General features: G+C 50.2%; 1 protein-coding gene across 4 annotated transcripts in view; it reads left to right on the top strand.

Moving 5' to 3' along the window:
• LOC147706548 (ovostatin-like) overlaps positions 1-24,332 on the top strand; it is a 256,365-nt gene that overhangs the window by 106,906 nt on the left and 125,127 nt on the right. For all 4 annotated transcript variants that reach the window (XM_086933013.1, XM_086933011.1, XM_086933012.1 and 1 more), the window contains exons 15-17: positions 3,084-3,236; positions 5,822-5,995; positions 15,788-15,920. In XM_086933013.1, the coding sequence (XP_086789139.1) occupies positions 3,084-3,236; positions 5,822-5,995; positions 15,788-15,920 (460 nt within the window). The remainder of the gene's footprint in view (positions 1-3,083; positions 3,237-5,821; positions 5,996-15,787; positions 15,921-24,332) is intronic.

The following is a 24,332-nucleotide window of genomic DNA, read 5'->3' as shown; positions in this document are numbered from 1 at the left end:
TGGTAGGGAGAGTCAAATTACTCTGAACCTACTCTAGGAACATGTAATAATATAGACATCACACATGTTCAATGTTGCAACTCGCAGAGACGTTTCTCTTCGGCCAGCCAATCATCTTTTAATGTTCTTCATGGGAACAGGATTGTTCCTCATCTTATCACCAGGATGCCTTCAGGTAACGGCGCGCGCGTATAAAAACTCATCAACATTAACATCACCAGCCCACATAAGTCGACACAAATTAGTTATAAACTTATCAACTAGCAATGTTCTGTATAACTTTCTTAGGACCCATTCTCGTAGTCAAACTACTTGCCCCTGAGGAAACTTAATCTCTGTCATTCTAAACTATATTTTACTTAAAACATTTAACAATGATCATTGTGTAAATAGAAACATTAGCTAAATGACATGAATATCCAAGCCACGTTTCATTCATTAAATACATGTCTATGGGAAGGTCAGTGAAATAACATTTTCTATTGTGCACTTTCAGTATCTTGGTCAGGTCAATATGCCAATGTAAAAATATTACTTCATCAGCTGTTTTGGCCTAACATATACAAGTATAATTGCATACTACATTTGGTGCATTTTAAAGACACTTTTAATCCTCGTTTAATGTTATCTGTAATTTCTGCATGTTACTCTTCCAACATTATTTACTTAATATTGTTTAACGCGCCTCCACTTCTCAATGCAGAGATATATTCTGATGTAAGTTGAAACGTGTTGATGTGTTAAACTAATACACATTGAATTTCAACTACACCTTACCATATTCTAACAGGACATTTGTACCACAATAATATCCCCAAGGCTGAGCTCATGCACGGGCTCTTAGAGCCAAGACAGACTCTCAGCTCGATTTTTCCTGTTAATGTGTTGGCTCGCTCCCCTCTAACAAATACAGACTTTTGAAGCAGCACCCTGTTCTCTGGGGAGGATGCAAACCCGGTAAGGGGTTTTATAGAGGGGCAGGACTTCTTTCATATGAGCTGTAAAGCAACTCTGGGGCTGATTCTGATGCGGGTCAGAAATGCTTCCCGACCGAATTGGGTTGGAAATGGTTGCCAACCCACTCGGATCGGGAGAGTCCGACCGACGGAGTACGATGCATCCGGATGCTTCCCGATACGATTTGGTTGGACTCCCATTGACTTCAATGGGAGCATATGTTCCTAACCGCATCATAATTTGGTCTTGGGACTGGAAGACACGTTCCCGATCCAATTTGCAAGGAGCAAATGCCATTAGGAGGCCTTCCTAACTGTATCAGAATCAGGCCCTAAGTGGGAAGGCTTTCCTACCCGCATCAGAATCGGGCCCCTAATGTGAGGGTTTTCTGCCCAAATTCTTTTCACCGTGTGATGTTGGTTAGTCACTGGGTGACTGGATAAAAAGAGCTGCTATCTTATAAATCACTGAACATGACAAAATGTGTATTTCTAAAGTGCACGTTCACCTAGAAGGATATCTTGGCACTGAATAACAGAGGTTTATTGTTACCAAACTCAATGCTACTTATTTCTATCGACCTCAGAAGGATTAAAGGCTGAGTGGGCCTGCCGGGATTTATACCTGTGACCATGAGGTCAAACACAGGCCCCTACAGTGGACCTATTAGTCCACTAATCCACCAGACTCAGTTTTGAAGATCAGGCCTATTGTAAATCACATCAAAGGTATTTAATCATTTTTTTTTAAAAAGGTCAGATTATGGTGATTGGTTTGTAGGGGGCTCTACGAGATACTCTTATTTTGGGGAAATCGATTACTGGAGCATCCCTTGGACGCCACAAATCGCAAACCGCAAAAACATGCCAGGTGCACGCTGGACCAGGTAGCATCCCCCTCGTCAGTATATGAATGAGAAGGGTCCGTATTTTTTGTCTACATATGCCATTGGGTATTAAAGCAACAGTTTAGTGCCTTTGACCGAGTTTTCAATGTTTTACACAGCTGTTGTCTGAAAGATTCTCGACATCTGAATCAAAAGCTGTAGGAAAATTTCTAGCAAAAATGTAAAGAGTTGGAATTTTTCTCATAAAATGAGGGTCTTTAAATAATTAGAAAACAATCCGAATTTTCTTTTAGTATTTGTTAGGATTTTGAAAAAAGTTATAGTGCTTTTATGAATGTGGAAAAAGTTGGAATTGCCAATTAAAAAGGTAACTAGTATCATTGTATAAGCTGAAAAGGACAGAATTGTTAAGTACACTAATGTGCAATTCATTAGTAATCTGTCTCTAACAGGGCTGCTATGTTTTAGGGAATCTTCGAAGCGACCCCTTTATGATAACTTTCTCCATCTGCCCATACACTTGCTATATACACATCCTTCCCTGTTTTAACATGCAGTCTCTGGTGTACGGTAGCTTTGCCCCCACAGTACATCAATATGTCTAAGGAAATAACCAAATAAAATAGGATAGGAAAGAAAGAAAAACCCCACCTGGAAGTAGATATTTTGCTGAAATGTTTTAGGGAAAATCTGCACTAGCTGAGATGTAGTAAATCGCTGCAAACTTGTGATTTTAATTACTTTTTCCTTAAATTCATGATACAGCGGGTGATGGACCAATTTTTCTATGTGTGTTGAGCATTCTCCTTTGAGAGACGAGCAACGGCTGCACCTGGCACTACCAGGCTCCACCCATACACGGATGTATCCGCCCATTGTATTCAGCGTTTCCCAACGTCCTTATCTGCGGTGATTCCGTGCACCCGTAGACCGGGTTGGAATTATCACCGGTTCTTCGATTCTGACTTAACGCGTTTTAAGCACTGAAGAGTCACCGGTAGCGACCTGCTGACGAAACACATGTCGGTTGGCGTTGTTTTTCTTTCAAGAACATTCCTACATAATATAACTCTCATGAAACCACTGGTATCGACTAAACCATATTTTTGGATTTGTATCAACTGTGTACCTCATACGTGTGCCCAGCACTTGTACATGTGTTGAGCATGTATGTATGACTTTAACAATTAGTGAGGTAATCCTATTTCCCAAGAGTTACCCATGTGCCATCCTGGACGTTTACGCTCTTTCACTTACCACTTTTATCGCCTGGTTGCAGGTTAACGTCACATTCTCTCCAGAGAAGGTCCGCCCCGGCTCGAACGTCAGCATCACCGTTGAGGCCGCGCCAGGGTCCATCTGCGCTTTCTCTGCCAAGGATGCGAGTCTGAACATCCTGAGCCCCAACAGTGGCTCGTCCTGGAGCAGCATGGTAAGGTCCTTCTTTGCTCTCTATTTGCTTCCCTCCTCTTCCAATGAAGGTGGCACCTTCTCCTGGGTGAGAAGTACTGTAGCCTCATGGGAACCTCATGCAACTTCTTCCTTCTGTTGGCCTTCTTCATCTCTAGCGCTCTCTCACCTCATCGCTCAATCCCCGCCTTTTTTTAATTTTATTTATTTTATTTAATGCGATTTTACATAGAGCGAACATTACCAGAAGGTGTCAGAGCGCTGTGCATAAGAACCAGTTGTGTTACATAAGGACTTTGGATTGCATGAGTTACATAAGAGTTATAAACAGGAGAAAAAAAATGCAAATGTACAAGTGGAGTGAGGGGAGGGAAAAATTGCAAATGTACAAGTAGGAGAGTCACTCAAGGAGGAGATACAAACAGATAAACTCTAAAATCCCATAGGAATGGCAGTAAGTACAAAGGTCTACTACATACACTAGTGGTTAGAGTTGTATATACAAGTTGAGTGAAAGGAGGGGAAAAATCGCAAATGTACAAGTTGTAAAGTCACTCAAGGAAGAGATACAATCACATAAACTCTAAAATCACATAGGAATGGTAGTAAGTACAAAGGTCTACTACATATAATAGTGGTTAGAGTTATAAATATATACAAATTGCAAATTCACTCAGGATTACATTTTAACAGTAATTATGCGTGGACAATTATAGATGTCTGGTTTGAGACCTGTCCTGCAGAGCGAATACCATATCTACAGCAAGAGAGAGGGCCGAAGGTCGGCCGCCCCATCTGTTGGCTGTTGGTTGTCAAGGGTCATTCACCTGCTGCCCAGCCGAAATAAATAAGCCATCGGTTGCTTGTAACTGGCACTCATGATGGACAAAGTTTTCCTATTTCTGGCAGTCAGACATCTCATGGTGCATAAGTCAGATGAGTCCGCATAGGGGTTACTTTCCACCTTCCGAAGGAAGATGCTAAAAACCCAGCTGCCTCTCCTAGGCTTCCAACTCTCACCTAACTCAACAAGGGAAGACCAGGAAAGACCAGGAAAGGTCATAGGAGAGAGAGCTTTAATTTGATTGGCAGGTTGATGCAGCCCTAGAAAGATCTCCAGACAACCCTCCTAGTAAGTCATGATGTCATAATTATTACAACAACCCGAAAAGGCATGGAGTCAGAAATAATGCCATACCCCCGGGTACCCCATCCTTGCTGATGTACGGGAGACCCCCTCAGGAGGGACTGTCCGTCGGCAAGGCTGCATCAGGCTGGGTGGGCCCAGGCCCTGCTGGCTGGGCGCTGTCTGTGCAGCTGTCGGTTAAGCAGGCACCCAGACAGATTGACAGGGAGCCCGAGAGTGAAACGTATGGCTGAGGATGTATCACTACAGGGCCGTAGGCACGGTTCCTCATGCCACCCCCCCCCCCCCCCCCCACCCCCCCCCCCAAAAGCTAGAAAAAGGTAGAAATGGGCATCCTACTCACCTTGGGGTTAATAAAAAACAGCCACACTCAAGGGCAGATTTACAAACTCCTTGCGCCACTTTTGCGTAATTTTTAACATGGGAAAAGTGACGCAAAAGTGGCACAAGGGGCTTGTAAATCTTCTCCTCAGTGTCCTACCGTGGGCTTACCATCATTAGCTATGCCCCTCATGGCACGGTATTCGGTTGAATTGTTCTTTTGTGTTTGGTGATATAAAACATGTTTTTTTAAAAATATTTTTGGTGAAATGGTGAATGTATCGTTTTAAAAGTAAAACGTTTGCTATGTGGTTTTGGCCTTCATGTCGGAAAGTTATAAATTCACTGAGTTATATAGGCAACATTTGATTAACTCTTGTAAAGAAAGAGAGACCTCTTGGCTTTGCCAATGCTTATTCCTTCCTCTCGCGTTCTTTCTTTCCCCTACTCTCGCTCGCTCTCTCGCTCTCTCTGTTATGAGTTACATTTTTGCCTCACTTTCCATAACCTATTTTCAACATTGTTTCACAGCAGATAATAAAGGAAGCGATTGGAGAAAGGGTGACGTGGAATGCATGTCTTCAGCTTTTTGAAAAACATGTTTTAGAGCAGGGCTTGAAGTGGGAAAAAAAACTGGGGTGGTGCTCTAAAAGGGGCGTGGCAAATTTATTAAATGGGTGTGGCCCATCAGAGTAGGGGCGTGGTCTAAATCAAGATAACTAGCATTGTGTGCTTAAGAAAATCATGCCGTTATGTGAAGATATGCAGGTAAACATGTCACACAGCATTCCCCATGTTATCCTATGGGCAAGATAGCCTTTCAAAAGTGAAAAACGAAATTGGCAGTATTTCACTATCAAGACATGTTAACCAGACTAGTAACACCAAAGACAAACCGGGACGTCTGCTCACCCTACCTTTGACCTTTGAGGCCCGAAAATAGAGCCCCCTGCCCCCCCCAAAAAAACTAGGGGGCTAAGCCCCCCCTTCCTCCCCCCCACTTAAAGCCCTGTTTCAGAGTATGTTTGGGGGGATCGGAGAATGTGGCAGGGCGATGGGGTTTATTGTCTTTTCGGCGGATATGCTGCGTCACCGGATCTACGCTTCACAGGTACTGTTCACTACTTTCTTCCCTCTAGGTGTATAATCGAATCCCTTACATCTTCTCGTCTGGCTCCTGGATTGATGGATTGAGTCTGGCGCCAAACCAGTTTGTCCCGTGCACAGATATGCCAGACATTGTCCTCGCGGGAGTGAACTACCAAGCGACGTCTGACGTCAACAACGCCCTGGACTGGCAACAGGATCTTCTGGTAAGTGCCCGACCTTGAAGGGGATTGGGCCAGAATCTGCGTATGTGCCTCCCCTAGGTCATTAGTGACGACGGAGGCACCAGGTCACCTAGCGCCTTCTGCAAACTGGATGCATTCTAAGCACTAAGCTGCATGGGTACCTGGAAAGTGCCTGTTTTGTTAGTGCTCTTCTGTTGCGAAACTTATTGCTTTGTGACAAGTAATCAGCCCTCAAAGTTGTCAAGGCTTTTAAAATGCAAAAGTTGGAACTTGTTTTACCACGAAAGTCGTGGTATTAGCTGCTAGTTCTGAAGGTCGTGGCCAAAACTCTCCTGTGGTGGTTTTCATATAGGATCACTATCCCCATTCAAGATTATCTCTTTTCACACTCAGTGCAAAATGCAGTCTGGGTGCAAAAGAGTATTTAGTGAGTAGCTATCACAGGAAAAAAATCGAGAATCAAGGCTACTCAAAATCCCATCAAAACTCCACATAAATCCCACACCTTGTCAAAAAAAAAAACTTCCTGGAATTGCTGATTACTTTTTATTTTTACAAACAAGTCCAGGACCCTAGCTTGCTTGGTCATGGCACTTTCATACTTTTAAATGCAGGTCCCTTCGAATTATTTCACCTTAAACCCAAACCAACACCTGTTCTACCCCCCCCCCAGGTGGTGTTTGATTAGGCCTTCCTTGCAGGGTCATCCCCAAACTTTTTACCTTAACCTGCCTGATTTTGTTAACAGATTTTTGTTGGCTTTTAAGACTCTACACACTTAACCAGTGCTAAAGTGCACGTGCTATCCTTTTTAAAATGGTGACATTGACATGCACCCAATTGGCACATTCAATTTCCTTGTAAAATGGTACTACAGGTACCCAGGGCTGGTAAATTATATGCTGCTAGTGGGCAGGCAGCACTCATTGTGCCACCTTCTTGAGTAGCCTTTTAAACACGTCTAAGGCCTGCCATTGAAGCCTGTGCGTGTCCTTTTGAACTGCCATTTTGACTTGGCAAAGTAAACCTTTTACCAGGCCTAAACCTTCCTTTTTAATACATATGTCACCCCCCCCTGACTATGGTAGGCCCTTTGCAGCTCAAGGGGCAGGGCGCATTGTATTTAAAAAATGTAACATGTACCTTTACGTTTTATGCGTCCTGGTAATGAAAAACCCCTAGATTCCTTTTTCATTACTGCATGGCTTACCACTCCCATAGGGTAGCTTTGGGTTGCCTTATTATGTTTAATAAGTGGTAACTTTGTGTGGGAGCAGGTGAAAAGGCAATGTTTGATGTCCACGGAATTGTAAATTAAAACCGTCTTTAATGGTAAAGTTGGATTTTAAGTCACAGTTCTGAAAATGACACTTTTATAAAGTTGATATTTTGTTGTTGTAACCATTTGTTGTTTGCAACCTGTTCCTGGGTCACATGACTAGGCAATTGGCCTTTGTATATTCCTCCCAGGCAGCAGCACAATAATGGGTCTGGGTAGGAGGAGGGGGTGGAGATGACACCACCACACTTCCAATTCAAAGGTGCTGCCTCAGCACACACAAAAGGTCTTCACACTTGGCTATTGTGCCCCCAGATAGCCTAGGATAAGGGCAGGGAGGCAGGAAATTCTAGACTTCTCTTTAGATGGAATCTCCAGAAGCTTCTCTCATTTCAAAGTGGACACCCAGGATAACACGGTAGTCTTCAGACCAACTATTCAGCATACTCCTGAACCTGTGAATACTACAGAAGAAGGGTGACCTGCTGCCTTGATGCTTGAGGCCTACCCTGCGTGCTGAGAAGGAAGACTTGACATGCACATTTTATCTCAGGCTAAAAGGACTCAAAGAGTCATCTGACTTAACTCTTGTTCTGAGCAACAGGGACATAACAAGCTACAGAGCCCTTGCTGCATCTGCCCAGCTGAACTCTGCCCGGACCTTTAACTGAAACTGCCTGATCCCTTCTGGCCTCTGCTGGAATGAGTTCCTGTTCCCCAAGAGGTGCCCCTCGGGCCCCGGACTCTTAGGGGTTGATTCACAGAACTAACTTAAGACATAATCCTAAACTTACTACTTTTGGTATTCACAGAAGTTAGGATTTGGTCTTAAGACAAACTTAAGACAGACTTAAGACAGAATCCTAACTTAAGTCTGTCTTAAGTCTGTCTTAAGTCTGTCTTAAGTCTGTCTTAAGTCTGTTTTAAGACAAAATCCTAACTTCTATGAATACCAAAAATAGTAAGTTTAGTATTTTGTCTTAAGTTAGTTCTGTGAATCGGGCCCCATGTGTGGTATCAGTTCCTTGAAGATAGAAATCCCAAAATGTTGGGCTCTTTATGACCATGAACCAGCCCGTTCACACCAAGAACTTGCCCCTTGTGCCGACTGCAAAGATTCGGTGAGCCTCATTCTTCACACTACCATGACAGTGAGGACCAAAACCACGAAATCTACACTTTGCACAACTACAGCATGAACATCCTGCAGTGACCGCCAACTCGAATCTGCAGCAACGACATCCGCGACTCCCAACCAGATCTTTGTGACCGAGCAACAACCATCCTCAACACCCAATCCACTCTTTGTGCTACAGCAACGACCATTTGAGAGACGATCCCTGCTCCTCACTGCATCCTCCACTGCAAACTGGACTCTTCCAGCGAGACTTTCGAAGGCAACTCTTTCTGCGGGACTAAATGGTTCCCGGTATCCACCCTGTGCTCCAAAGTAGTCAAACTGAATTAGTGACTTTCACCCGGACTCGCACGACCAGATAATCGCAAGTGGAACTTTGTGCTTTTAGGAGCTATACTTCCCTTAGATCTGTAAAATTGCATATCCCCAGTTCTACTGATTAGATTTTTGTTGTTTTGAAGTTAAATAATTTATTAGATTTGACTCTATTTTGAAAAATTGGTGTGGGATTTTCTTGTGTTATGTTTTCACGTTATTGCTGCTTATATGGTGCATAAACACTTTAAACATTTCCTCGAAGTAAAGCTGGACTGCTTGTGTGCCAATCCAACAGTGTTAAGCATAGGTTGGTTTAGTGACTTTTTGTGGCTCACCCTGACAAGGATTGTAGCTGTTGCTTGAGCAGGGTTTCACTCCCTCAACAGACAACCCGATTTCTCATAGGTGGGAAAGACAAACTCACATAGAGCCTGATTATGGCAAATATGAAAAGCAATTCTTGAGGGGAGGAAATAACTCCCATGACTTTAGTAAGCACCTAAAGCCTCATCAATTCAGTAAACTAGAAGTGCAGGTTGATTCGCTACAGGCATTAGCATTGCTTTTTCTGTGAAATAGATAAAAAGATCGAACATCTAGCACAACGGACAAAGGAGGGATGCGAAGCTATGCGCATACAGCTGCTCACGATCCCCGATCATTCAGAAACGTATTACTCATCGATTAATGCTAAATTTACTGGTATCAGAAGTAGAAAAAAAATCTTAGAAGAATTAAAGACCTTGATAAGGAGGACACTGAAAAGCTCACTGATGTGAAAGCTCAATCAACTCAATCCTCAACTAGTGCAGCATCTCCTAGTAATGGACGCAACATGTAGAGCTAATCCATGCACCAGCTCAAGCCCAAGACATCCCAGACCTGAAGTTCTCAAAGCAAACTAGCATGATAGTCACAGATGACGCCAGCGCCTTGTCCTTTGTGGGAGGAAACTTCTCACTACCACCCACTGCCATTAGGAAGAGGCAAAGAAATCTTAAGAAATGTAAATTTAAAAAAAGAATTAGATGCTAAAGTAGAACAACCTGCATCCAACCATATAACAGTGGTTCAGCAATTCCCTCATGGGATTTGCTCTTAGTGCCTGAGGCTATGAAAGATCTTCCATCGAAACCCTGGCTGATGTTGCTGAGTTGATGTTAGTTAGTGCACTAACTTTGAAAGCCTTTTTCTCTGTGTCAATCACATCGGCCAGGAGGTTTGGAGAGTTGGGTTCCACTTGCATTCCTTCAGATCTCTGAGAATGAGAAGATGAGCATCTGTAGGTGAATGGTATGGGGTATGGGGGTCCTTCCCGGCTTTGATTAGGTGCCTCGGAGCCACATGAAGATAACGCCTGGAATGGACTAGAGGAACAGGCAGGAGAGAGCCTGGGAGAGCCATAAAGTGGGAGTCTGATCTGGTCCAGAGGTGTCGGGTGGGGGGAACCAAAGAGGGAGGGGGCATGAAGTGTCAGCATGGTCTGGTCTGTGGTGAGGGGCGGTGAGAACCAAGCAGGGAGGGGGCATGAAGTGTCAGCATGGTCTGGTCTGTGGTATAGGGCGGTGGGAACCTAGGAGGGACCGGGTAGGCAGTCTGTGCCTAGTCTGAGGTGAAGGGATACAGATGCCTAGGAGGGCCCATGAAGTTGGAGCCTGGCCTGGTCTGTGGTGTAGGTCGGTGGGAACCTAGGAGGGAGTGGGCACAAAGTCTGAACCTGGTCTGATCTGTGGTGTAGGGGGTAGGAACCTAGGAAGGAGCGGGCATGAAGTCTGAGCCTGGTCTGGTCTGTGGTGTAAGGCAGTGGGAACCAAGCAGGGAGGGGGCATGAAGTCTGAGCCTGGTCTGGTCTGCGGTGTAAGGCGGTGGGAACCAAGCAGGGAGGGGGCATGAAGTCTGAGCCTGGTCTGGTCTGCGGTGTAAGGCGGTGGGAACCAAGGAGGGAGGGGGCATGAAGTGTCAGCATGGTCTGGTCTGCGGTGTAGGGCGGTGGGAACCTAGGAGGGAGCGGGCATGAAGTGCCAGCATGGTCTGGTCTGTGGTGAGGGGCGGTGAGAACCAAGCAGGGAGGGGGCATGAAGTGTCAACATGGTCTGGTCTGTGGTATAGGTCGGTGGGAACCAAGGAGGGAGGGGGCATGAAGTGTCAGCATGGTCTGGTCTGTGGTGAGGGGCGGTGAGAACCAAGCAGGGAGGGGGCATGAAGTGTCAGCATGGTCTGGTCTGTGGTATAGGGCGGTGGGAACCTAGGAGGGACCGGGTAGGCAGTCTGTGCCTAGTCTGAGGTGAAGGGATACAGATGCCTAGGAGGGCCCATGAAGTTGGAGCCTGGCCTGGTCTGTGGTGTAGGTCGGTGGGAACCTAGGAGGGAGTGGGCACAAAGTCTGAACCTGGTCTGATCTGTGGTGTAGGGGGTAGGAACCTAGGAAGGAGCGGGCATGAAGTCTGAGCCTGGTCTGGTCTGTGGTGTAAGGCAGTGGGAACCAAGGAGGGAGGGCGCATGAAGTCTGTGCCTGGTCTGGTCTGTGGTGTAGGGTGGTGGAAACCTAGGAGGGACCGGGTAGGAATTCTGAGCCTGGTCTGTGGTGTAGGGATACGGAAGCCTAGGAGAGCCATGAAGTTGGAGCCTGGTCTGTGGTGTAGGGCGGTGGGAACCTAGAAGGGAGGGGCGGTAAAGTCTGAGCCTGGTCTGTGGTGTAGGGCGGTGGGAACCTAGGAGGGAGCTGGTATGAAGTCTGAGCCTGGTCTGTGGCGAAGGGATGCTGAATTCTAGGAGAGCCATGAAGTCTGAGCCTGGTCTGTGGTGTAGGGTGGTGGGAACATAGGAGGGAGCTGGTATGAAGTCTGAGCCTGGTCTGTGGTGAAGGGATGCTGAATCGTAGGAGAGCCATGAAGTCTGAGCCTGGTCTGGTCTGTGGTGAAGGAATGCTGAATCCTGGGAGAGGCATGAAGTCTGAGCCTGGTCTTTGGTGATGGGATGCTAAATCCTAGGAGATCCATGAAGTCTGAGCCTGGTCTGTGGTGAAGGGATGCTGAATCCTGGGAGAGGCATGAAGTCTGAGCCTGGTCTGGTCTGTGGTGAAGGGATGCTGAATCCTAGGAGAGCTATGAAGTCTGAACCTGGTCTGTGGTGAAGGGCTGCTGAATCCTGGGAGATCCATGAAGTATGAGCCTGGTCTGGTCTGTGGTGAAGGGATGCTGAATCCTGGGAGAGCCATGAAGTATGAGCCTGGTCTGGTTTGTGGTGAAGGGTCGCAGAATCCTAGGAGGACACATGAAGTCTGAGCCTGGTCTGTGGTGAAGGGATGCTGAATACTGGGAGATCCATGAAGTCTGAGCCTGGTCTGTGGTGAATGTATGCTGAATCCTGGGAGATCCATGAAGTCTGAGCCTGGTCTGTGGTGAAGGGATGCTGAATCCTGTGAGAGCCATGAAGTCTGATCCTGGTCTGTGGTGAAGGGATGCTGAATCCTGGCGGATCCATGAAGTCTAAACCTGGTCTGTGGTGAAGGGATACTGAATCCTGTGAGAGCCATGAAGCCTGAGCCTGGTCTGTGGTGAAGGGCGGTGGGAACCTAGGAGGGAGCTGGTATGAAGTCTGAGCCTGGCCTGGTCTGTGGTGAAGGGATGCTGAATCCTGGGAGAGCCATGACGTCTAAGCCTGGTCTGGTCTGTGGTGAAGGGATGCTACATCCTAGTAGAGCCATGACGTCTGAGCCTGGTCAGTGGTGAAGGGATTCTGAATCCTGGGAGAGCCATGAAGTCTGAGCCTGGTCTGTGGAGAAGGGATGCTGCATCCTGGGAGAGCCATGAAGTCTGAGCCTGGTCTGGTCTGGTCTGGTCTGTGGTGAAGAGATGCTGAATCCTGGGAGAGCCATGAAGTCTGAGCCTGGTCTGGTCTGTGGTGAAGGGATGCTGAATCATGGGAGAACCATGAAGTCTGAGCCTGGTCTGTGGTGAAGGGATGCTGAATCCTGGGAGAGCCATGACGTCTGAGCATGGTCTGGTCTGTGGTGAAGGGATACTGAATCCTAGGAGAGCCATGAAGTCTGAGCCTGGTCTGTGGTGAAGGGATGCTGAATCCTAGGAGAGCCATGAAGTCTGAGTCTGGTCTGTGGTGTAGGGTGGTGGGATCCTAGGAGGGAGCTGGTATGAAGTCTGAGCCTGGTCTGGTCTGTGATGAAGGGATGCTGAATCCTGGGAGAGCCATGACGTCTAAGCCTGGTCTGGTCTGTGGTGAAGAGATGCTGAATCCTAGGAGAGCCATGAAGTCTGAGCCTGTTATGTGGTGAAGGGATACTGAATCCTGGGAAAGACATGAAGTCTGAGCCTGGTCTGTGGTGAAGGGATGCTGAATCCTGGGAGACCCATGAAGTCTGAGCCTGGTCTGTGGTGAAGGGATACTGAATCCTGTGAGAGCCATCAAGTCTGATCCTGGTTTGTGGTGAAGGGAAGCTGAATCCTGGCGGATCCATGAAGTCTAAGCCTGGTCTGTGGTGAAGGGTGGTGGGAACCTAGGAGGGAGATGGTATGAAGTCTGAGCCTGGCCTGGTCTTTGGTGAAGGGATGCTGAATCCTGGGAGAGCCATGACGTCTAAGCCTGGTCTGGTCTGTGGTGAAGGGATGTTGAGTCCTAGTAGAGCCATGAAGTCTGAGCCTGGGCTGTGGTGAAGGGATGCTGAATCCTGGAAGAGCCATGAAGACTGAGCCTGGTCTGTGGTGAAGGGATGCAGAATCCTGGGAGAGCCATGAAGTCTGAGCCTGGTCTGTGGTGAAGGGATGCTGCATCCTGGGAGAGCCATGAAGTCTGAGCCTGGTCTGTGGTGAAGGGATGCTGCATCCTGGGAGAGCCATGAAGTCTGAGCCTGGTCTGGTCTGTGGTGAAGGGATGCTGAATCCTGGGAGAGCCATTAAGTCTGAGCCTGGTCTGTGGTGAAGGGATGCTGAATCCTGGGAGAGCCATTAAGTCTGAGCATGGTCTGGTCTGAGGTGAAGGGATGCTGAATCCTGGGAGAGCCATGAAGTCGGAGCATGGTCTGTGGTGAAGGGATGCTTAATCCTGGGATTGCCATGAAGTCTGAGCCTGGTCTGTGGTGAAGGGATGTTGAATCCTAGGAGAGCCATGAAGTCTGAGCCTGGTCTGGTGTGGTCTGTGGTGTAGGGCGGTGGGAACCTAGGAGGGAGCTGGTATGAAGTCTGAGCCTGGTCTCTGGTGAAGGGATGCTTAATCCTGGGAGATCCATGAGGTCTGGGCCTGGTCTGTGGTGAAGGGATGCTGAATCCTGGGAGAGCCATGAAGTCTGAGCCTGGTCTGTGGTGAAGGGATGCTGAATCCTGGGAGAGCCATGAAGTCTGAGCATGGTCTGGCCTGTGGTGAAGGGATGCTGAATCCTGGGAGAGCCATGAAGTCTGAGCCTGGCCTGTGGTTAAGGGATTCTGAATCCTAGGAGAGCCATGAAGTCTGAGCCTGGTCCGGTCTGGTCTGTGGTGTAGGGCGGTGGGAACCTAGGAGGGAGCTGGTATGAAGTCTGAGCCTGGTCTGTGGTGAAGGGATGCTGGATCCTGGGAGAGCCATGAAGTCTGCGCCTGGTCTGTGGTGAAGGGATGCTGAATCCTGGGAGAGCCATGAAGTCTGAGCCTGGTCTGTGGTGACGCGATGCTGAATCCTGGGAGAGCCATGAGATCTGGGCCTGGTCTGTGGTGAAGAGATGCTGAATCCTGGGAGAGCCATGAGGTCTGGGTCTGGTCTGTGGTGAAGGGATGCTGAATCCTGGAAGAGCCATGAAGTCTGAGCCTGGTGTATCTAGGCGGCCGCTGGGATGGATTTAGGGGGCAGGAGGCTGGAGTGGAGTCCATTATCCTGAATAAGCATGGGTGAATTTTGCGAATCTGGCGTTCGCGAATTTTGCGAATTTGCGAACTCGCAATCCGCAAAATCTGCGAATTCTCGCAGATTTTTTTTTTTGTGTATTCGCAAGGATTTCTGCCAGTTCGCAAGGATTTTTGACAGTTCGCGAGGGTTTTGTAACAGTTCGCAATCGCGAACTTACTTATCGGCTCGCAACGGTCACGATTATGTTGTTTCTACGTCTGGTTCATCATCATAGGTTCCCAGCACACTCTGTTTCACCCCTGCCACCCTCTGTTTTACCCATGCCACCCTCTGGTACATCAATGCCTTATGCCACCCTCTGGTTCATCATCACTGTAGATTATGGGGGGAAAAAGCAAGCACACCTGCCTGCTTCAACTGACATGAATTAATTTGGGGTTGATTTATTAATGTGTCACTGTTTTAAAATTCCAGTCTGGCACCTGCATCCTTATCTGTAATTTGCTTTCTGTTGCAGTGCAATTTTTTTTTCCAGGACCTTTGTGGCCTACTTGTAGCTATTCTATGAGCCTGCTGTGAGGGTCAGAGCAGGGTCATACAATTGTTGCAACTAGCAACTGAACTTTGGAGGGGCCCTTGTCAGTAAGCACTACAGGGAACGGTTACTAATGATGAGTTTGAACTTTTGAACCTGATTTCACTTTTGCAAAACTCGTTTTTCTGCAGAGCAGCATTACAGCAACTTTAATGCCCCACCAAGCTTATATGAGAAAGTTGGTTTCTAATCCAAAAGTTATCCAAAGAAAATCAAAAGGCCTCAAATCTAAAAAAAGTGCAGGCAAATGTCAACCTGAGGAGTTATTCTGATAAAAATAATCATTTTCAGAAGGTCTATGCTGCTTGCTAGTAGATTTCTTGTGCGGAATTGCAATTTTTGTAATTTCGCGAGTGCGAGATTGTTGCTGCCCGCCACACCTACATGTTCGCAATTGCGAACTTACACCACAAAGAAAAAAAATCCGCTGCGTGCGAATTTTGCGGGAAATTCGCGAATCTCGCGGATTGCGAATTTACCGAAAATCTGCAAAATCCGCGAGCGTAACGGATTTTCCGCCCATGCTTAATCCTGAAATGCTGTTAAATGCCTGCAGGGGAACTGGGGCTGAATGAAGATAGAGCCGCCTGGGCTGACAGGAGAATCATTTATTAATTAAATCGTTGTTTATGTTTTCTTTACCAAAAACAGAACAGTGCGGGGTTAATAACCATGTGCGGCAATTGCCAACCGAAGCCGAATGTGTGCCCGAAGCCCGACAACTGCCCGTCGACGCCATCGCCTCCGACATTCCCAGTGCCCTTCGAATCAACTGTAGCACGAGGTAGGCATGGGGGCACCGGGGGGGAGGGGGGGTTCTTACATGTAGAGGTGTTCCTCTTAGGGATCACAATTTGGAAACTCAAAGGTGCCAGACAGCAGAGGGTTCAGGGGCGGTTCTAGGCTCATGGCGGCCCTGGGCAGGGAGCGTACGTAGCGGGCCCCGGAAGAGGGGGTCCGGGCGGGGCGGAGCGCGGAGGCCAGTGAAGAGGGGGGGGGTCAGGGTGTTTGGAAGTGGAACAGAGCCGGAGGCCGCCAAATCCCTGCCAGGGGCTGCCACGCAAATATGTATCCATCCTCAGAGGATTATTATATTAAGGATATAATATATTGGCGTGGCGGGCCCTGGGGTTTGGTGGCCCTGTGCAGGTGCACAGCTTGCACATGCCTAAGGCTGCCCCTGTAGGGTTGGACGAGCCAACTCTTTAACAAGGAGCCAAGGCTCTGGCTCGGCTCTAAGGGCCCGCACACGAGCCGAGCCTTGGAAGTAATTGACACCTAAGTTATGCAACATATACTGTGAAAATATGAGTGTCTTTAAAATGTTAAAGGGTGTTTCTGAAACATACATAGGCGTTTCACCTTAACACATCCGATGAACTGTGCCCAGAGCACGCCCCGAGCTCAGGTATTGAAAATTGCCCTCATCTCTGATAGCAAATAAGACGGAGGCTCTGTCACATAAAATATTTGCCTAGGACCACATACTTTCTTCAAGAAGTGAATCCAGGAGGTTAGTCCCAGTTTTCTGCCCCACCTACTAGCCGGCTGCCTCGTTTTCTCCCTTTCAGTACCAGAGGTTTATGCTTTGCTTTTAATTCTTGCTGCAGAATGGTAGAGCCAGGGTGGCAGGCGGCAGCCACGTTAAAGCTTGGCTTGTTTTTGGGCTCGAGGGTCTAGGAGGACCTCGAGCCGAGCCAGAGTCAGGCCTGCAGCTTGAGCCTGCTGTGGCTCGCCCACCTTCGAAAGAGCGGCACATGGTCCAGAGAGGGCAGAGACCCCAGGGGTACGAAGTGCAGTGCCCAACTGGAGAAAGCAGTGAGGGTTACAGGAGGCAGCCCAGGGTCCAGGAAAGGATGGAGGGTACAGCTCAGGGTTCAAGGGAAGAGAACTGGCGTGGAGTTTATAGATTTCAGATTTGTCGAGCTAACAGGAAGGACATGACTCACAGCTCCTGGCCTAACAATAAGACCATCATACAATGCATGTGTGCCCCGCGAGCCTTATCGCCGTGTCCCTATTGGTGCAGGCTGCAGGACGGAGCAGTACAGCATAGTCAGGGATGAGGGATGCAGGGAAAGGGGTACAGGGATGTGGGATGCAGGGATGAGGGATGCAGGGATGAGGGATACAGGGATTAAGGCTGCAGGGATGCCAGGTGCAGGGATGACGGATGCAGAGATGAGGGGTGATCCAGGTCCAGCGTGCAGGCGTGGAAGGGAAGGCAGGTGACAAAAAGGGAAGGCCCAGTGACCATGCATTTGATCCGCAGGGGGCTTTAGCCTCGTCATGCAGTGTAAATCTTTCAGTAATGGCGGTCGCCTGCATGCTCATTGAGCCTGAGGTTCCATGAATGTAAGTACTGACACATAATTAGCATAGACAGACCTCAGTTCTGCTCCTGGATAATCTTATCTGAAGACCTTATTCTAATATTCCCCGAGACATTCCTTGGACTTGTTTCCTGAATCAGGTTATGTTTCTGAGACTGAGGAGCCTCTGCCACGAGTGCGGAGATCCCGCCACGACTAAGGAGCCTCTGCCACAAGTGCGGAGATCCCATCGCTAATGAGGAGCCTCTGCCACGAGTACGGGGATCCCACCATGACTGAGGAGCCTCTGCCACAAGTGCGGAGATCCCACCATGACTGAGGATCCTCTACCACGATTGCGGAGATCCTACCATGACTGAGGAGCCTCTGCCATGAGTGCGGAGATCCCACCACAACTTTAGACCCTCTGCCATGAGTGCAGAGATCCCACCATGACTGAGGAGCCTCTACCACGATTGCGGAGATCCTGCCATAACTGAGGAGCCTCTGCCACGAGTGCGGAGATCCCACCAAGACTGAGGAGCCTCTGCCTCGAGTGCGGAGATCCTGCCATGACTGAGGAGCCTCTGCCATGAGTGCTGAGATCCCACCATGACTGAGGAGCCTCTGCCACAAGTGCCGAGATCCCATCATCACTGAGGAGCCTCTGACACAAGTGCGGAGATCCCACCAAGACTGAGGAGCCTCTGCCATGAGTGTGGAGATCCCACCATGACTGAGGAGCCTCTGCCACAAGTGCGGAGATCCCATCATCACTGAGAAGCCTCTGCCGCGAGTGCGGAGATCCCACCATGACTGAGGAGCCTCTACCACGATTGCAGATATCCTGCCATGACTGAGGAGCCTCTGCCACGAGTGCGGAGATCCCACCAAGACTGAGGAGCCTCTGCCACGAGTGCGGGGATCCCACCATGACTGAGGAGCCTCTGCCACAAGTGCGGAGATCCCATCATCACTGAGGAGCCTCTGCCGCGAGTGCGGAGATCCCACCATGACTGAGGAGCCTCTACCACGATTGCGGAGATCCTGCCATGACTGAGGAGCCTCTGCCACGAGTGCAGAGATCCCACCAAGACTGAGGAGCCTCTGCCACGAGTGCGGAGATCCCATCATCACTGAGGAGCCTCTGCTGCGAGTGCGGAGATCCCACCATGACTGAGGAGCCCCTGCCACGAGTGCAGAGATCCCACCATGACTGAGGAGCCTCTGCCACGAGTGCGGAGATCCCACCATGACTGAGGAGCCTCTGCGACGAGTGCGGAGATCCTGCCATGACTGAGGAGCCTCTGCGACGAGTGCAGGGATCCTACCATGACTGAGGAATCTCTACCACGAGTGCGGAGCTCCCACCATGACTGAGGAGCCTCTGCCACGAGTGCGGAGATCCCACCAAGACTGAGGAGCCTCTGCCATGAGTGCGGAGATCCCACCATCACTGAGGAGCCTCTGCCATGAGTGCGGAGATCCCATCATCACTGAAGAGCCTCTGCCAGGAGTGCGGAGATCCCACCATGACTGAGGAGCCTCTGCCACGAGTGCGGAGCTCCCACCATGACTGAGGAGCCTCTGCCATGAGTGCGGAGATCCCATCATCACTGAGGAGCCTCTGCCATGAGTGCGGAGATCCCATCATGACTGAGGAGCCTCTGCCATGAGTGCGGAGATCCACCAAGACTGAGGAGCCTCTGCCATGAGTGCGGAGATCCCACCATGACTGAGGAGCCTCTGCCAGGAGTGTAGAAATCCCACCATGACTGAGGAGCCTCTGCCATGAGTGCGGAGATCCCATCATCACTGAGGAGCCTCTGCCAGGAGTGCGGAGATTCTGCCATGACTGAGGAGCCTCTGCCACGAGTACGGAGATCCCACCATGACTGAGGAGCCTCTGCCACGAGTGCGGAGATCCCATCTTCACTGAGCAGCCTCTGCCACAAGTGCGGAGATCCCATCATCACTGAGGAGCCTCTGCCACGAGTGCGGAGATCCCACCAAGACTGAGGAGCCTCTGCCAGGAGTGCGGAGAACCCACCAAGACTGAGGAGCCCCTGCCACGAGTACGGAGATCCCATCATCACTGAGGAGCCTCTGCTATGAGTGCGTAGATCCACCAAGACTGAGGAGCCTCTGCCACGAGTGCGGAGATCCCACCATGACTGAGGAGCCTCTGCCACAAGTGCAGAGATCCCATCATCACTGAGGAGCCTCTACTATGAGTGCAGAGATCCCATCATCACTGAGGAGCCTCTGCTATGAGTGCGGAGATCCACCAAGACTGAGGAGCCTCTGCCATGAGTGTAGAGATTCCACCATGACTGAGGAGCCTCTGCCACGAGTGCGGAGATCCCACCAAGACTGAGGAGCCTCTGCCAGGAGTGCGGAGAACCCACCAAGACTGAGGAGCCCCTGCCACGAGTACGGAGATCCCATCATCACTGAGGAGCCTCTGCTATGAATGCGGAGATCCCACCATGCTTGAGAAACCTCTGCCATGAGTGTAGAGATCCCACCATGACTGAGGAGCCTCTGCCACGAGTGCGGAGATCTCACCATGACTGAGGAGCCTCTGCCAGGAGTGCATGGAACCCACCAAGACTGAGGAGCCCCTGCCACGAGTACGGAGATCCTATCATGACTGAGGAGCCTCTACTATGAGTGCGGAGATCCCATCATGACTGAGGAGCCTCTGCCACGAGTGCGGAGATCCCACCATGACTGAGGAGCCTCTGCCACGAGTGCGGGGATCCCACCATGACTGAGGAGCCTCTGCCACGAGTGCGGAGATCCCATCATCATTGAGGAGCCTCTGCTATGAGTGCGGAGATCCACCAAGACTGAGGAGCCTCTGCCATGAGTTCGGAGATCCCATCATCACTGAGGAGCCTCTGCCATGAGTGCGGAGATCCCACCATGACTGAGGAGCCTCTGCCTCGAGTGCGGAGATCCCACCATGACTGAGGAGCCTCTGCTATGAGTGTAGAGATCCCATCATCACTGAGGAGCCTCTGCCATGAGTGTAGAGATCCCACCATGACTGAGGAGCCTCTGCCACGAGTGCGGAGATCCCACCATGACTGAGGAGCCTCTGCCATGAGTGCGGAGATCCCACCATGACTGAGGAGCCTCTGCCATGAGTGTAGAGATCCCACCATGACTGAGGAGCCTCTGCCATGAGTGCGGATCCCACCTGCGGACACGGACGCTCCCCACGCTGCTCCCTGACCTGCCTTGCCTCTCAGCTGAGTATCGCTTCGCAGCTCTGCTGCTTGCTTTAGCCACTTGCTCACTGCTGCTTGATAGTGCCTGAATTATCTGCATAGCGCTATTGTTGGTATCTATGCGCATTTGTAATTACTGCATTGGAATCGCTTGATCTTTACAGCGCCGCTCTGCTGCTTGCCCCGGCCGCTGCTACCTGCCTGGCATCGCATTTCACTTGCCGCTTTGCTGCGCTGTGTGTCACAGAGGACGCGGTCGATTTCGGCAGGCTTAGTCCAGCTGATCGATCCCGTAAGGCCGCCGGCCATTTTGTTGTTGTATTGTTGTTTATCGCCCTGCCCTAGTCTCCACCCCGCTCCCGCCTTCCCAGCTGACCCGCCCTCGCCCCTCCCCCCTCACCACCTTTTATGACAGGAATATCCACGCGCAGCGTTCACGCGCAGCGACCGCGCCCAACCCGCGCCGAAGGTGCGCCAAAGGTAAGCCCGTCTACGCCCGTCCGCGCCTGGACCGCGCCCAGCGCCAGACCCCCTGGCCCCCGTCCCTCCCATCCCCCCCGCATTACCTACGATGCCGCCACCCTCCTAGCCCTTAACCCCGGTCGTGCCCCCAGCTGCGTCCAAGCCGCTCCTGGACGCACCCATGGACCGTTCTCCTGCCTCTCCTGCAAATTTAGCGGCACCGACAACATCTCCGCTGCGACCACAGCACAGATTACCGACCCCAACCACCTAGAATGCATCCTTCTCAACACCCGCTCGGTCCACAGGCACGCCATCGACCTTTGGAACCTACTAGACACCATCTCTCCGGACGTCGCTTTCCTAACGGAAACATGGATGAACGCTTCCTCCGCCCCTGACATCGCCATCGCTATCCCTGATGACTATAAGATCACACGCAAGGACCGCACCGACCATACAGGAGGAGGAATCGCCATCGTCCATAAGAAATCAATCCGCATCTCAACCAGCTCTGACGCCAACCTCGCTAACTCCGAACACCTTCACTTCCAGATCCACATCGACCCCAAATCCACACTCCGAGGCACTCTCCTCTACAGACCACCAGGACCCCGCGCAAAATTCAGTGAAGACATCACGGACTTCATCACCCCACACGCACTCCCCTCCAAAGACTACATCCTTCTGGGAGACCTCAACTTCCACCTTGAAAAGATCAACGACCGCAACACCGCCACCCTTTTGGACAACCTCGCCAACCTCGGACTTAAACAACTGGTCACTTCCCCCACCCACATCGCAGGTCACACTCTCGACCCCATCTTCACCTCCAGCAACCATGTCTCCTTCAGCCACACTACGGATCTCCTCTGGACTGACCACAGCTGCGTTCACTTCACCTACAACAAGCCGAAACCAACCATCCTCCTCCAACCAACTCTACAAAGAAACTGGAACAAAATCACCACAGAACAGATCTCCACATCGCTCCTTCAAACCTCCCCAGCCCTCTCTTCTAACGCCAACGAAGCCGCCTCCAACCTCACCCTTTGGTTATCCAACACCGCCGACAACTTAGCACCACTGAAAAAACGTCAACACAAACTTGGCATCAAGAAGGCCTCATGGTTCAACGACGACCTCAAGAAGTCCAAGAAACTGTGCCGCTCCCTTGAAAAGGCTTGGAAAAAAGACCCATCCACCAGCAACAAGGACGCCTTCAAAAGCGCCATCCGTACTCACCACCAACTGATCCGAAAAGCCAAGAAAACAGCATTCAAAGATCGACTTGACAACAACGCCCACAACAGCAAGGAACTTTTCAACATCGTCAAGGAATTCTCCAACCCCTCGGCCAACTCCAACGACATCACCCCCTCTCAAACCCTCTGCGATTCCCTAGCCTCTTTTTTCCACAACAAGATTGCTGACATCCACAACAGCTTTGACAACCAACCCGGAAGCCAACCCACCCCACCATCAGCTGACCTTCTTCCCCCCGTCAACACCCTTAACTCCTGGAACCCAATCTCCACTGAGGACACCATCCGCCTGATGAATTCCATCCACTCTGGATCCCCCACTGACCCATGCCCTCACCACATCTTCAACAAAGCAGACTCCGTCATAGCTCCGCACCTCCGAGACGTCATCAACTGCTCCCTCAACTCCGCTACCTTCCCAGAAGACTGGAAACACGCTGAACTCACCGCCCTTCTGAAAAAACCAACAGCAGACCCCACCGAACTCAAAAACTACCGCCCCATCTCGCTTCTTCCATTCCCGGCCAAAGTCATCGAGAAAGCTGTCAACAACCAGCTCGCCGCCTTCCTCGAAGCCAACAAATCTCTCGACCCCTCACAATCTGGCTTCCGAGCCAAACACAGCACTGAGACCGCCCTCATCGCAGCAACAGACGACATTCGAACTCTACTGGACAATGGAGACACAGTCGCCCTCATCCTCCTCGACCTCTCTGCAGCCTTCGACACAGTCTGCCACAGCACCCTTTTACAACGCCTCAGAAACATCGGAATCCAAGGAAAGGCACTGGAATGGATCACCTCGTTCCTCACCGGAAGAACCCAGAGAGTCCGCCTCCCACCATTCAAGTCCGAGGCCTCAGAAATCATCTGCGGCGTACCACAAGGATCCTCACTCAGTCCCACCCTCTTCAACGTATACATGAGCCCCCTCGCGGCCATCGCCCGCCAACACAACCTCAACATCATCTCTTACGCGGATGACACTCAACTGATCCTATCTCTCACCAAGGACCCCAGCACCGCCAAAACTAACCTACACGAGGGAATGAAAGAAGTCGCCGAATGGATGAAACAAAGCCGTCTGAAACTGAACTCAGACAAAACAGAAGTCCTCATCCTAGGTAAATCCCCCTCTGCATGGGACGACTCTTGGTGGCCGGAAGCCCTCGGGAAAGCACCCATCCCGACAGACCACGCACGGAACCTAGGCGTCATCCTGGATTCTTCACTCTCAATGAACAGACAAGTCAGCGCCGTATCCTCTTCCTGCTTTAACATTCTTCGCATGCTCAGAAAAACATTTCGCTGGATCCCCTCCGAAACAAGGAAAACAGTCACCCACGCTCTGGTCACGAGCCGACTGGACTACGGAAACACCCTCTACGCAGGTACTACCGCAAAACTCCAGAAGAAACTACAACGAATCCAAAACGCCTCAGCCAGGCTCATATTAGACATCCCACGCAACGAACACATCTCTGGTCACCTTAAAGACCTCCATTGGCTACCCGTCAATAAGAGGATTACTTTCCGACTGCTTACCCACGCACACAAATCACTCTACGACATCGGACCAGAGTGCCTCAACTCTCGACTGTCCTTTTACACCCCCTCCCGCCAACTTCGCTCTTCCAGCCAAGCCTTGGCCACTGTACCTCGCATCAACAAGACCACCATGGGAGGCAGATCCTTCTCTTACCTGGCTGCCAAAACATGGAACTCACTCCCCGCTTACCTTCGCCTCACCCAGAATCACCTAGCGTTCAGAAAGCAGCTTAAAACGTGGATATTTGACAAATAATCCTACTCCCCTTCCTAAGCGCCTTGAAACCCTCTGGGTATGTAGTGCGCTATATAAATGTTATGACTTGACTTGACTTGACCTGCCACGAGTGCGGAGATCCCACCATGACTGAGG

The sequence above is a fragment of the Lissotriton vulgaris genome, chromosome 7, assembly GCF_964263255.1.
Source record: "Lissotriton vulgaris chromosome 7, aLisVul1.2, whole genome shotgun sequence".
Lineage (NCBI taxonomy): Eukaryota > Metazoa > Chordata > Amphibia > Caudata > Salamandridae > Lissotriton > Lissotriton vulgaris.
Note: the sequence above shows the minus strand (reverse complement) of the source record. Positions and strands in the feature narration are given on the sequence as shown.